Source organism: Rhea americana, unplaced genomic scaffold, assembly GCF_003343005.1.
Source record: "Rhea americana isolate MKP2758 unplaced genomic scaffold, rheAme1 scaffold_127, whole genome shotgun sequence".
In the NCBI taxonomy this organism is placed as follows: domain Eukaryota; kingdom Metazoa; phylum Chordata; class Aves; order Rheiformes; family Rheidae; genus Rhea; species Rhea americana.
This window is the reverse complement of record NW_028185339.1, coordinates 57,237-70,818: the sequence shown is the minus strand read 5'-3', so window position 1 is coordinate 70,818 and position 13,582 is coordinate 57,237. Positions and strand designations below refer to the sequence as shown.

At 33.5% G+C, this 13,582-nt stretch overlaps 1 protein-coding gene across 6 annotated transcripts in view; it reads left to right on the top strand.

Moving 5' to 3' along the window:
- The window catches only part of CCDC88A (coiled-coil and HOOK domain protein 88A), a 95,725-nt gene that overhangs the window by 31,992 nt on the left and 50,151 nt on the right, over positions 1 to 13,582 (top strand). For all 6 annotated transcript variants that reach the window (XM_085326061.1, XM_085326062.1, XM_085326059.1 and 3 more), the window contains exons 5-9: positions 3,454 to 3,512; positions 5,490 to 5,573; positions 6,094 to 6,234; positions 8,536 to 8,705; positions 12,349 to 12,430. In XM_085326061.1, the coding sequence (XP_085182187.1) occupies positions 3,454 to 3,512; positions 5,490 to 5,573; positions 6,094 to 6,234; positions 8,536 to 8,705; positions 12,349 to 12,430 (536 nt within the window). The remainder of the gene's footprint in view (positions 1 to 3,453; positions 3,513 to 5,489; positions 5,574 to 6,093; positions 6,235 to 8,535; positions 8,706 to 12,348; positions 12,431 to 13,582) is intronic.

Below are 13,582 nucleotides of genomic sequence, written 5' to 3'. Positions count from 1 at the left end.
TATTGATGCTCCTCAGGGTCACAGCATTTTAAGTTTTTGTATATGCAGATAACTATAATCTATCATATGTACCAAGAAGCATGAATGTGGTTTCTCTAGTCTGAAAGAATAAAATCCATCTGTTTTTATTTTTTGGTCCAGACTTAAGAAAATCCGTGGAGTCTTCTGAAGATCTTAAAGATTAAATTTAGTGGAAAAGCGGATGGGGGAGAGGGGCAAACAAAGGTTATTTTTGTGGTACCTTTTAAAATTTGGTTTAAGACGTAGCTTTTGTGATTTGGCTGTGAGCCTGTAGTGGTATATGCATCACTTTCGCTATGGGAAGGTTATGGGTTTGTCAGAAAGCATGGATTTTACTGGAGCAGATCCCATACACTAAAGAAAATTCTTACGTATGGACAATATTTTTTGAAGATGTTTCAAACTCTTGCCCAAGTTCATCATGGAATTTCTTCTGAAACAGAAGATACACCTATTCTTTTGAATGCTTTCYGAAAGCTTTCCCCTTTGAAATTTAAGACTACTCTGCTGTTAATTTGGAGAAGACCTCATCCCGTTGTGGATTTTTTGTTTGCTTGATTTTGCTACACTGGTTAAAAAAAAAATAAAAATAAAAAAGCTGTGACTCTTCCAGAGTTTCTCAGTAAATCTGATTGCATCAAGGCAAGCCCCCTAGTAAAAGTAGGTTCTGTTAGTGATGAGAATTTGGTCCACTAAAGATTAGACTGCATCTGTGTTTTTTTTTCTTCAGGAACGTCTCCCAGTTATTTCCCTTTGCATTGCTTTGCACTTAAAAGAGTTATTATTAGAGAAACATCAGGAGAAGACAAATTGCAAAAGCTGAGGATGGATAGGATTTCAAGAAACATGTAACTGTATCAGAGACATTGACTAATCAAGGAAAAYGCAGATAGAACACTAGATCTGAGATTTGGTTAAAAAGTGGTCTTCAGAGACTTCAGCAAGGAACATTGCAGTTGAGCAAATTGGCAGGAAGCCAGTTTGAGGAGAAAAGTGATGAAGAGCTACAGATTGTGATTGTAACTGTTAAGTTGAATGAGGGGAGGGAGGGAAGGAGATAATGAAGAGGCAAATGTCCTTTAAAGGAGGAGGGGAAAGGGAAAGACTAAAGTCTATAAAGGTTAAAATTCATATTTGCAAGGGAGCAAGTCAGGAGGTTGGAAAACTAAGGAGGATATGAAAGTAAGGGTTAAGATTGAGTGCAAGGAAGATCAAAGGATAGGATAGGAAAAAAAAATCAAGCAGCAAGTTGGAGGGCTTAGAAGAGAAGCATCAGAGAGCTACTTCTGTGTTTGTGATGGAGAAAAGGAATAAAAACGTACAAGGGGATTGGCAGCAGTTAAAGGCTGAGGTTGTTCAATATTTTGCCTTCAGTAGAGGAGGAGATGCACGGAAACAATATGCAGGTAGGCTTTTAACACCCAGAGATGCCCATGGGCAGAAAGTGTCCAGGAAAAGTTGAGTAATTGCTTTTTTTTTTTTTTTTTTTTTTTTTTTTTTTTTAAACACTTAAATTTAGTGTGGTAAACGAATTTAAGATGTGAGGTGTTGGCATGGATTCCTTCTAATACAGTATGCTGTTGAATTGATGGAGTTTTAGGTATACAGTCAGATAGGATTTTTCCTTCTTTGGCTAAAGTAGCAAGCTTCTGATGGAAACATGTTTGTTGATCTTTTCTATTTCTATGTATAAGACTTGATGGCTTCAGTCTTTCGGATACAGGAAGTCTATATAATGATTAAAGATCTCCCATTTGAGGTCATGTTCTTTTTAATATATCTACTTGATAAGCCTGTTTCTGAAAAGTTCAGGCAGTATCTGTTCAATAGCATTATACATATCTCGCAGATTGAATCTATATTGAAAAGGCTGCATACATAATATTACAATGCACAGAGAACTTGTGAAGCTATGAGGAAGGTAGAGAAGTGTAGAATCAGTCTTTTTCATCTCTGCTTTATGACAGCAGGCTTGTTTTTTTATTTGTTTTAGTGAAAGCTAGTTAAAATCACTGAGATCAATATCCTTTTAGTTCTTCTCTGATTTGTTTTTTTAATTTCCTATTTTGATCAAGATTACCTCATACCTATTTTGAGAGGGATTTTACATTTGTTTTGCTTACAAAATTTTCTAGTGGGCCAAATCAAAGGGCAGTTTTTCAGACTCTTAAGTGAATGAGTTGCATCTTTCTTCTCTGGGAGTTTATCCAAAATAGACTTAGCTACCTAAGGTAGAGGAAAGGTTCAAAGATTCAGAAGGTTYAGAAGATTCAATATTTGAAAGGTTCAGAAAATTTCTATTTCAGAACAAAGATTAAGCTTTCTGGTTAAACTTTATTTTGGATGCTTAACATCGTCTCACGGACATTGGAGATCATCTGAAATTACCAACAGAGCCCTTTAGTACAAGGGACTTCAGTAACTTTGGTCAGGTTTGAGAATGATTATGCATACTTTAGTATGTTCTACACCTTCAGTGTGGTGTTTAGTATTTAGACTGAGAATGAGCCTGTCGGTGTGGGTAGTAGTTATACCAGCAGTGTTTCAGAATGCAGTTCTGCAGAATAAAAGTCGTATTTCTAGCTAGACACAGCTTTATTATATTAGTAGCACAGCTACTAATTAGTGGCTGAAATGCAGAGCATGTTGGAGAATGGAAGCTGTTCTGACACTTCTACTCCCAGGTAGTCTAATGGATGGTGTTCTCTGTTTCAGTAATGCAAATTGATGTGTTTCTATGTAGAGTTTTGTTCCAAACAGTCTGAGCGGTTTTGCTATCCTTAAAGTGTTTGTAACAGCTGTAACTTGTATGGTGTATGCAGTAGCAGCAGCAGTAAGACATTCTGAGTGTTTAAAATTAGTTCTTTAATATTCTGTAAACTGAATTCTTCAGTTAAAGCTTTTGTAAGAGATTCATATGTTTACACCCAGATTTTGAAATACATTTTGATGTTTATAGATATAGCTGGATATCTAATACAGCTTTATGAAATAATTTAAATTCAGTCACCTAACTCTTACAGTTTAGGGGGCCACATAATGTAAGCACTTTCATAAAGATCTATTTAGATACTTGAGATTCCTTTGGAAACTTGATTGTAGGTGTCCAAAGCACTTCTGAAAATATCACCCTTAAATTTTTCTTTTTGAAGGACTGAAATAAGTTTGTTTTTTTTGTTTCTGTTTTTCCCATCTGAAATTACATATAAGTCTTAAGCTGTTTGTAAGCACTGAAAGTTGCCAGCTTAAAGGTGAAAAGGACATACTGAAAGGTGAAGAGATGGTTAGTTTTTTTTAAACTTTGTTTTATTTTCTATGTTAGATTAATATAGATTGTATTACAAAAAAGGAAAGAGGGGGAGAGGGGAAGAAGCTCTAAGCATACCATTAATTACAACTACCTTTATTGCTTTTTGTTTTCTTTTATCCTAGAGCCAGGTACTGAAGAAATAAAAAAACTCCTCCTGCTTTTGCTTGGTTGTGCAGTTCAGGTAAGTTTAAAAATTATATTTACGTCTGTATGGAATGGGTCAGGTGTCACAGGTCTGATTTTGTGTGTGGTGTTGTTTTGTTTTATTTTTTCCCTTTCACTGTTTTAACACATGAGGTCTGCCTTCCTTTACTGGCAGTATTGCATTATTTGAAAACTTGGATATTCTAACAGTTAAAAGGCCTGCAATCATATATCTCATGTCATCTTGTGTGAATGTAGCAAACTGTATTTATGATTCATAATAATTTAATAATTATTATTTCATAATATTGTTAATTCACCTGGTAAAGAAAGGAAGAAAGTGGTAAGGTACTGTAGAGTTATCTTACAGATATATAATAAAAATGTTCCTAAAAAAAACCCACCTACTTACATTCAGGCTGGCATATTTGATTCTTTCAAAACTTTTTTTTTTTTTTTTTTAAAAAGACCCAAACACCCTCCCCCACAAAAAAACCTACCAACTACTTACTACATATGTTGCTGTTAATCTAAGCTCTTCCACGTAAATGCAGCTTGAGTGTTTTCTTTTTTTTTTTAATAAAAAAGTATTGAGACCAGTTTGTGATCCACTTAGTGGTACTGGTGTATGACATGCTCATTTGTAAAGTAAGTGTGATTAAAATGCTTTAAGGAAATGTGTGTATATTTTAAAAATACTTAAGGAATAGAACTAAAATGTTGTGACAGCATAATTGTGACTTAATCCTTGTTTCAGAATTGATAGGACCTAATGATAGGACCTAAGCTATGAGTAGTCTCAGGTAATTTCTGAAACAAATGTTGAATCGATAATGGTGCAGTGTACTACAATTATTTCTACTTGTTTAGGATTTTTAAAATTAGAAATTTAAATTGTCAACACAAAATGAACTTTGTAAGTTTAGTGCTCATATTGTGTGTTTTTTGGAGGATTGGGAAGGGACATGCATCTGTATGTGTGTGCGTGTACAGAGAATCATATTTTATCATATCATATTTTTATCATATTTTTTATCGTATTTTATTTGTATGTTTATATAAACTATCAAAGTTACACTAAACATATTTTCAAGTGAAGGAGCTTAGATCATAATGATAAGATTATAAAACATAATCTTTTTTAAAAAATGTACCAGAGTTTGTTCTAGTTTTCTGTCAATGGACAAATTTCATGACCTTTATTCTATATAAAGATGTATACACCTGCTTAAATATGAATCTTCTGACCTTTTTAACTTGGACTTTGAAGACTAACTTATGAAGATCTGTATGTTACACTTTTTGTGGTTTGGGGAAATGAGTGTATGAGGCAGTTGAGGTATAAGTTTGCAGCAAATTAGTTATTTCATAGTAACTGAGTGATACTCTTGGTTAATTGAAATAGGTTGTGCCCCCTTCAGTCAGAGGGAGAACCTACTTTGTAACACCTGGTTGAATATGAACACAAGCAATGCAGAGTAGCTGACAAGCTGGAAATTCTGTGATAATCTGTTCATATGATCACCTATTCAATAAACTGTTTTCTAATGAACTCTTGTTAGGAAAGTTTGCACCATTCAGCTACTTAAACTGATAAAATAGTTCAGTCATATGTTCTTAACAGCTTAAAGAGGCAACTTCAATACCAGAGAAGGACACTGAAGAGATGCCCATGGAGGTGATTATCATAAAATTTGAACAAGAAATTAACTATTTTAAAAAACCTCTTCCTTGCCCTCCTTCAGAAACTCTTCTTCATCAGTTTGTCAATATTGAAAGTTGTTATAATCACTGTAACTTGGCATAAACAAGACATTTAGTGGTCAACAAAATTATTGGGTAATAATTCAGTAATGTGATAACTGTTTAAAAGTCTTGTGGCCTGCACACARCAATGTAGTGGATTGTTGGTATGAAAATGGTATGCTATTTTGGCTTTCAGCATTATCTCTTTTAAGCTCTTAGAAATGAGTAGTAGTGAAACATTATTATGACCTTCTATATTCGTTTTTAGTGTCAGAAAAAGGAAGAATTTATTGAAAGAATCCAAGGTCTGGATTTTGACACAAGAGCAGCTGTTGCAGCCCATATTCAAGAGGTATTTTATTTTTTTTTTTAGGCTTTTTTCTTTTTTTTTTCTTTGAGGGTAATATTTTTGGAAATTAACTGTGTGTGTTCAAAAGCACATAAACCAGGATGTGATTTGTATGTGTGGTGTGTGTTTATTGTTGTTGTTTTCAACAATCAAGTTTTTTCAATAATATTGTTAAAGCAGTACCAGGAATTTGTATGTTGCTTCAAGAATTTCTTAGTACTACAGTAAATTCAGGTTAATTAAAATGACTCATGCAAAATTATTTATAAAATGTAATTCAAATATCATATATSTGATATTTAATATATATTATGTTGTATTCACCTTTTCTTTTAACCTGAAATTCACAACAATATTTTTCAGGTAGACAGACAAAAAGCTGTACACAGTTCAATATATTTTAATTTTTCATTCATTTTCTACTGAATTTAAACCATAGAGTTTTTGTTTTACTTTATTTACTCTTCCTTTTTACTCACAATTTGAAGAAGCTGCTTTTTCTCTTCCATTTTATTCTGTATAGGTAACTCATAATCAGGAAAATGTGTTTGATCTACAGTGGATGGAAGTTAGTGTACTGACACAAGAATATGTTGAGCCTCTCTTGAAAAATATGGCATTACATTTAAAAAGACTTATAGATGAAAGAGATGAGCACTCAGAGGTATGGATGTGATTTACTACTTCAGAGAAATACAAGATAGCATTTTTAAAAATGATACAACTTACCGTTTTTAGAGCTAATAGTTAATGTATGTTCTGTTACTGATTTAAGTAAGGACTCCTTCCTGCTGCAAAGTTACTTCTAGTAGTTACAAAATTAATCTGAGTATAGTTAAATAGTGTGATAAAATAGAAAAAAATAATAAGAGACTGTCTTTTTCATGTGACCGGAGCCAGAACAATTTTAAATGTCGTTCATCTATATTTTTAAACACAGAATCAGTAAGGTTGGAAGGGACCTTTGGAGATCATCTAGTCCAACCTCTCAAAGATTTCCAGGTGCTGGTCGCACTGGGGCTTGAACCCAAGACCTTCAGTGTGTAAACCAGATGACAAACAATAAATTCAAAGCTGACGTTTATGGGAATTAGTAATGTAGTATAGTTTGTAGRCTAGTCACTGAGAGGTGCTGATATTCTAGTTGTTCTATAGCATGGAGTGAATTGGAGCAGAATCCGTATCAAGGAGGGGAGGTTTTACAAGCTTATCACCAGGCACAATCATTGCTACTGTGTGAGAATCAAAAAACAGAAATTTGTTTAATAAGAGCTGTAGGTTATGAATCATCTTGGCGATTTCAGATTTGCCGCTTGCTAAAGGATGGATATGCTACTTTGCAATTATTCAGAATGTGCCTTTGATAATGAACAACTGTCTTTCCTGTTCATAGCCTTGACAGGAATAGAATTGAAATGTGACAGAGAAGAGGTGTGGTAAGCCTTCAGAWATTAAACAGTTGTGCAACTCAGGGAAAGTAACTTAAAAAGTAAAATGCAATGGTTCTTTGTATTTGAATAATACCTGTATTTATATGATCAGATAAGAATATTGTTACATGTTTTAAGCTTTATTGTGTTGGCAGGGATGCTGCTGCTGCTTGCTGAAAAACAGCAGTTTAGTTAGACATTTGATATTTATCCTTATKCTCAAGACATTCATGCTCGTTCACTACCTAGTCCATTCTGAGCACTCAGTTTGTCTGTCATCCCTGTTTTTAGCTTGTTTCTCAGGTAGTCTATGACGACTGAAAAGAAATTTTGAGCAGCTAAGTTATCAAAGGACCCTTTATAAGTTCTAGTTTTTTTTTTATGCACTGTCAAGGCGTTAAAGTCCTTTCTTTCAAAATATATCAGTTCTTCATACCATGCTGAAAATACTCAGATTTATTCTTATTTTTATTTACTGGAAATAATCTCAGCTGTCCTTTACAATGTTCTATGACAAGAAGGTACAGGAGGAGCAGGAAATCTGAATTCTGTTGTATTACTCTGTTTTCTGCTGAAGGCGTGTAAAAATATTAGTGAAGCCTACTGACAGGGAGAGTTTGTCTATATGAGAAGACTATCTGAGACAGGCATTTCATATTCCAGACACCGATTAAGAAGCCAATGCTTAGAAGCTATCCTGAAATCCGTGTATAGTATAGTCTTTCTAGTTAAATTGCAGTCTAGAATTGATCCGAGACAGGTTTGGAGACACTTAAACCTTGTTAACGCAGACATTGTATACGTTTGGTTGGTTGCTTTTTATTAGTAAATACAGAGTAATTCTTTTCTCCTCAGAGAGGTGACAGTGGTTGACAAGCCGTAAGTTAGCATACTGGGTCATGATGAGCCCTTTTCTAAACCCGGTACTCCATTCTTTTGTTATATTTTTGATAATGATGAGCCTTATTTAGAGGAAAGGCTGGTGTGATTTCATGAGGCTGTGTGCAGTATTTTGATTAGAGAGGGGAAAACTTCTGTATGAAGACACAGAAGCGTTAGCAGTACAGTCCCATAATGGGCCTGTGAGAATATTTTCTTCAGCTTATTTGTAATGAAAAATACAGTTACTAGATTTTTCAAAAGCCTAAACCTACTCCTGCATCTCCTCTGTTTTATTAACTGAGTACATAGACTGGTCTTCAGCAGAAATGAAAACACCATCTTGATCAAAGATAAAACAGTTGCATATGAATCCATTTTGAAAACCTATTTGTATTCCATGTGGATGTGGAATTGTGGATCTAAATTTGATCGGTTAAAAAATAACGGAGCAGTACTGTGACTATTTAAGACTCATTTGGGTATATAGGACCTCTAACTTCTGCTTTTACCGCAGAACACCTCCACTATTTCTTGTATCATTTCAGACTTTGATTTTAGTAAGGCTGTGAAYGATAATTGTTTCTGACATATAAACGGCGCTCTGAATGCAGTTATACCATTTGTTTGCTTGCTTGTTTGTTTTAATTTCTTAGACTATCATAGAACTCTCAGAAGAACGGGACTGTCTCCGTTTTCTACCTCATGCATCAGCAGCACAATCGCCCTGTGGATCTCCTGGCATGAAACGTACTGAAAGCAGACAGCACCTGTCAGTAGAGTTAGCAGATGCCAAAGCAAAAATAAGAAGGCTTAGGCAAGAGCTGTGAGTATGTGTAGATTGCAGAACTGTTTTAAGAGTTGCAGAGATTTAAAATACTGTTAATATTGAACAATAATAGTCTATAAACAAATTGTTCATTTTCAGATGCTAAATTACAGTTTGAAATGCCTGTTTATAGTCATTGCATTCTAGGAAGTTTATTTGTAGTATATAAGCATGTTTGTGGACCAGTGCAGAAATTAAATTGTCATCTGTTTGTCACCTTAATTTCTGTTAAGAATTCTGTTGATGTTTTGACTGTAAGCATAATAACAATCAGTGAACAAATTGGGGATGTTGTTGTCTTTTTGTACTGTGAAACTTTCTAAAGTATTAGATGTGTTTGAGCAATCTTATGTTTCCGTATGTTAATGGACTTGTTCCTTTACATAAGTTATCTGTCTTTCAGAAATACTCTACAGCTAATCTAATGTAATGTTGCTTTTTTATTTTATTTATTTATTTTTTTTTAAAAAAGGACAATATAATGTCCATTGTTGTTTATGGTCAAGTTCTTTGTCCCTCTTGCAGTGTTCTTTATCAGTAAGGCTTGCCTGACTATGGTTTTAAGTATCTGTATATGTTTTTAATGGAATATCTTTGTGGTTGAGGCAAGCGCAGTGTGATAGGCTGAACAGCAGTTGCAAGGGGTAGGTAGGTAGAGACTGGAAATAGAGCTGTGTCCCGACTGTTTTAGGATTYGGGGCAAAACCACCTTTTTTGGAAGGAGACAGTGTAGTAGTGATTCTTTTACTGCACTGCAATTCAGTTACCTAGTTTTTGTTGGAAATAATCATTTATGGTTCATTCACAGTCTATGCCATGCTTTAAATAGAAAGAAATTGTGCACCACAATTTCTGGTCCCACATGTTATGTTGTCTTCCTGTATAGAAGATACCTTAGCTGCACTTGTTYGCTCATGCCCCTCCAATCTTCTGCTTTCTTCTGCCCTACTAGTCTACAGAGAAAATTATAGAATTCAAACTCTGCTAAACCTCCTGACTTGCACGCAAACTCGCATGCAAACGTGGATGCAGTAAAGAGACAAGCCTCGATGCATGAAACAAGTTTCGGTTTTACTGGTAGGGGTGTTATTTAGGAATGAGTAAAAAGATAATTTGTAAAGTGAGTGAATTTTATAGCTTGGGTTGGATGTGGTTGTTCATGATTTCTGTTTATGCAGTTAGGGACTGCAGTCTTCGCCCCCTAGTGGTGGCCCCCTTAGCGAAGGAGAATATTGCCCTCCTTCACCTAGTCCAAGTCCCTTGAAAAATTGATTCCATTGTAGTTTTGCTGTTTTTGCCTATCATTGTAGTCAAGGAACAATTCTTGAGTGATACTGAAGAGTTATTTAAAAGAGAAGAAAACAAAAAAATAATAGTCCAGTGGAAGAATCTTATTCTTCCTATAGCAAAGCAAAGCCTAATGTTGTTTTAGCAGAGTGAAGTATGTGTTGTTTGAACTTAAAGTTACAGATCTTAATATATACACTAAGTAATTTACATGCAGTTTATAAACAGCTTAACTGAAGCATTTTAATCCAGCATACCTAGGAGGCATAAAATTAAATTGAGAGTTGAAGGTAGCATAAGTCACAATCATCAATTTACTGGCTTGCCTTTATTGGAGTTTGTTGATCAGATCATCCAGTAACTGGATGGATTAAGTATCTGGTATTTACTCAGCGAATCCCCTTCCCCCACTGCATTCTTGATCTTTATGAAGAATAGAGGACAAAAAGATAGAGCTCTCTTTTTCTAATGTCTGTATTATTTTGTGTCTACTGAAATGAACCCGCCCAGGAAACTCTATAAACAGCTGCACCAAGAAAATCAGTGAAAAAATTGCTGTTATTAGTTTGATTGACAGTTAATAGATAGCCTAAACAGTGAACACTGGTATGTTCTGTATAATTTAGTACAATCCTTTCTAGTCTGTAGCTGAAGCATGCAATTAGGGCAACAGTGATGGCTTGGAACATTTCGCATTTTGCACTCTATTTGAATTCAGTCGTAAACAAATTTCCTTTAGGCATAGCAGTATATTTAAGATGCCAGACTTTGCTATATTAACTTCTGTGTATAGCATTTGATATCAAATACTGTCTGTATTTTATAATACTAGATTCATTCCAGAGTAGAAAACACTTAAATATATTTATAACCTRCTTTTGGCAGTGAAGCTTCATATTTAGTTTAATATGTAGCTAATATAATTTTATAACAAAACATCTGTAAGAATTATTTTTCTTTGCAGTAAGGTATACCAACTGTTGGATGCAAATTGTGATTGAGAAGTGTAATATAGTGCTCTAGGAATAGAAGCTGCACACCTATTTTTTATTAAGTCTTATTATGGCTCTACATAGAGACCAATATAGGAATATGAATGTTAACAGAAAAATCATAGTAATCTGACATAATATAGAATAAATTTGTATTTCTGAGTTGTTTCTGAACACCTATATAGAGAAATAAATGACATCTGCTCTAGATACTGATGTTGCAATGAGCGATATATAGAAGAACCCTGTATACTTGTAGACTGTCAAAGACCTTATTTAAACAGTGTATGGTTGCAGATAGGCCATTTATTGTGAGATTGACACGTTTTTAAAAACAATGGTGCTCTAATTTTGCCTAAATCAAATGTATTTTTCTCCGTTACGATTACCTTTAATTACATTATACATCTTAATACATTAAATCTCTTCATTTTCCCCTTTTGCCACTTCTTTTTCATTCATATTTGAATTCCAAATTCGTTTAACAATATGATAATATATTTGAACATGCAGTACAACTTTTAACTATATAATCTTGGATATGGCATTTTTTTCAACAGTGAATACTGTTTGTTTTGAGRTAGAGTTGAATTTTGAATATTTGCTCTGTTGCCTTATTGAGAGAATGAAATATTTCTCTAGAAGCTGCTCACTGCATAAATAATTCATTTTCTGACCATTTAGAAATAAATGCTAGTTAGAAGTTAAGAATACAAAATGAGTCCTGTAAGAATTTAGTATTCTATGTTAAATTGTTTTTTTTTTTAATTCTGAGTTTCTGAATAGAATAAAACAACCAACTGCATTCTATCCATAAAATTAAAATTCATTATTTAAGAGGCTGCATTTCATAAAATCGACTTACTAAGCAGCACCTTCTTTTTCTGAGTAAGGGCACCTTTAAAAAACTTAATTCTTCTCTGTAGGGAAAAAAATGAAGAAAAAATACAAAAGTATAAACATGATTTTTAAATTGGTGGCTGTTGTCTGGTGTTTAGTGTAAAATGTTTATTCTGTTAGAATAATTTCAAAAAATATATTAAATGTTTACTTTTGAATGTGAACCTCCCAGCACATATTTGTGTGTAAAGTCTTTTTTTGACAAAATAACAACATAATGTTTTCTATATTTGAAAATATCTACTAAAAATTGTACTAAAATCGAAAGATTAGATTTAGATCAAAACCTAAAGAATATCTAAAGCGTAATGGCATACTTAATGTTCATGCTTGTATGTTCATGAGATTTTGGATTCAATAAGGAAATTCTCAGAAATCTCAGTATTCCGTCGCTGTTACAGTCAAATGAGATAACGATACGGTTTTGCAGCCATACTTACCTTTGTGTTTCCTCTTTTAAGTGAGGAAAAGACTGAGCAGTTGCTTGACTGTAAACAAGAACTTGAACAGATGGAAGCTGAGTTAAAAAAACTTCAGCAAGAGGTATGGATTTTGTGAATTTACTGTGTTTTTTTTTTTTTTTAAAAAATGGCACAATAAAATGCCACTTCATAACAGTATTTTTGTTTTATTTTAGGAATTATATTTTTCTACATTTTTAAATGTACTTTGAAAATTAACTTGTATAGTTTATAGTTTAAAAGTTACCTTTAATTTATTATAATATACTTGAAAAATTCTTAGTTGCTTTAGTGTTTCTTTTTAGTTCCTTTGTTAACATCCAAACTTCCTACAACCAACATACCTTATGGATGAAAATGTCCTATTTTCATGGCTTATTTTGGGTCTATGGGTTGATAGCAAGGGAAGAAAAGATATGGTGTATTTGTTCTTGGGATGCCAATGTGTAGTCACTGAGGATCATTTGTGAATACTATCTGTCAAAGCAATTTGCTCTTTTTACTGTGATTTGTAGAGAAATAGACAAAAGTGTACACCTCTTAAAAAAGGCCAATTCAGATTTCTTGGGAAAATGTCATCTTGGTTTTAAATGACTTTTTCTTCACTCTTCCCAGAATTAACATATGCTATCCTTCTGCTTTACCCTTGATTTAAAACACTGGAAGAGGCTGTGTTATACTTCAGCATGTACTATCCAGTATTTTGTCTTGCTAGTGACTTCTTTACAACTATTGTTTTTCCTTCTATGGCRTTCACCCAGAATGAGTTGTTACTATGTTCATAATAGAGACTTCAGGAGTAATGTTAATTAACTTACACAGGAAAACTGTACGTTTTTTGAAGCTTGAAATGTTCCTCCCTGCATTAAAACAGTAAAGATTTGCATGTTGCAGCTAGTCCTTTTACCATCAATGCTTTTGTTGTGTTCAAATTAAATAGCAAGGAGCGGATGCTTGAAAAACGACCTGATTCAGGAAAGCCTTTTTTTATTGCTAATAAGTTATTATGGTAAAAGTTCATTGCTTTAATAAATAAAAAGTTTAAGTTTCAATAAAAAGTTTATTTTTTAATGAAGTATATTAACATCAATTCTTAATATGATTACATTTAAAATAAAAACATACTCTGTGCTTACATGTTGCTGATATGCAAATGCAAATTAATATTTAAAAGATAAAGATTGAAACAGTGAAATATTTATTGAAATCATGAAGAAATTTTCAGAACTGTATA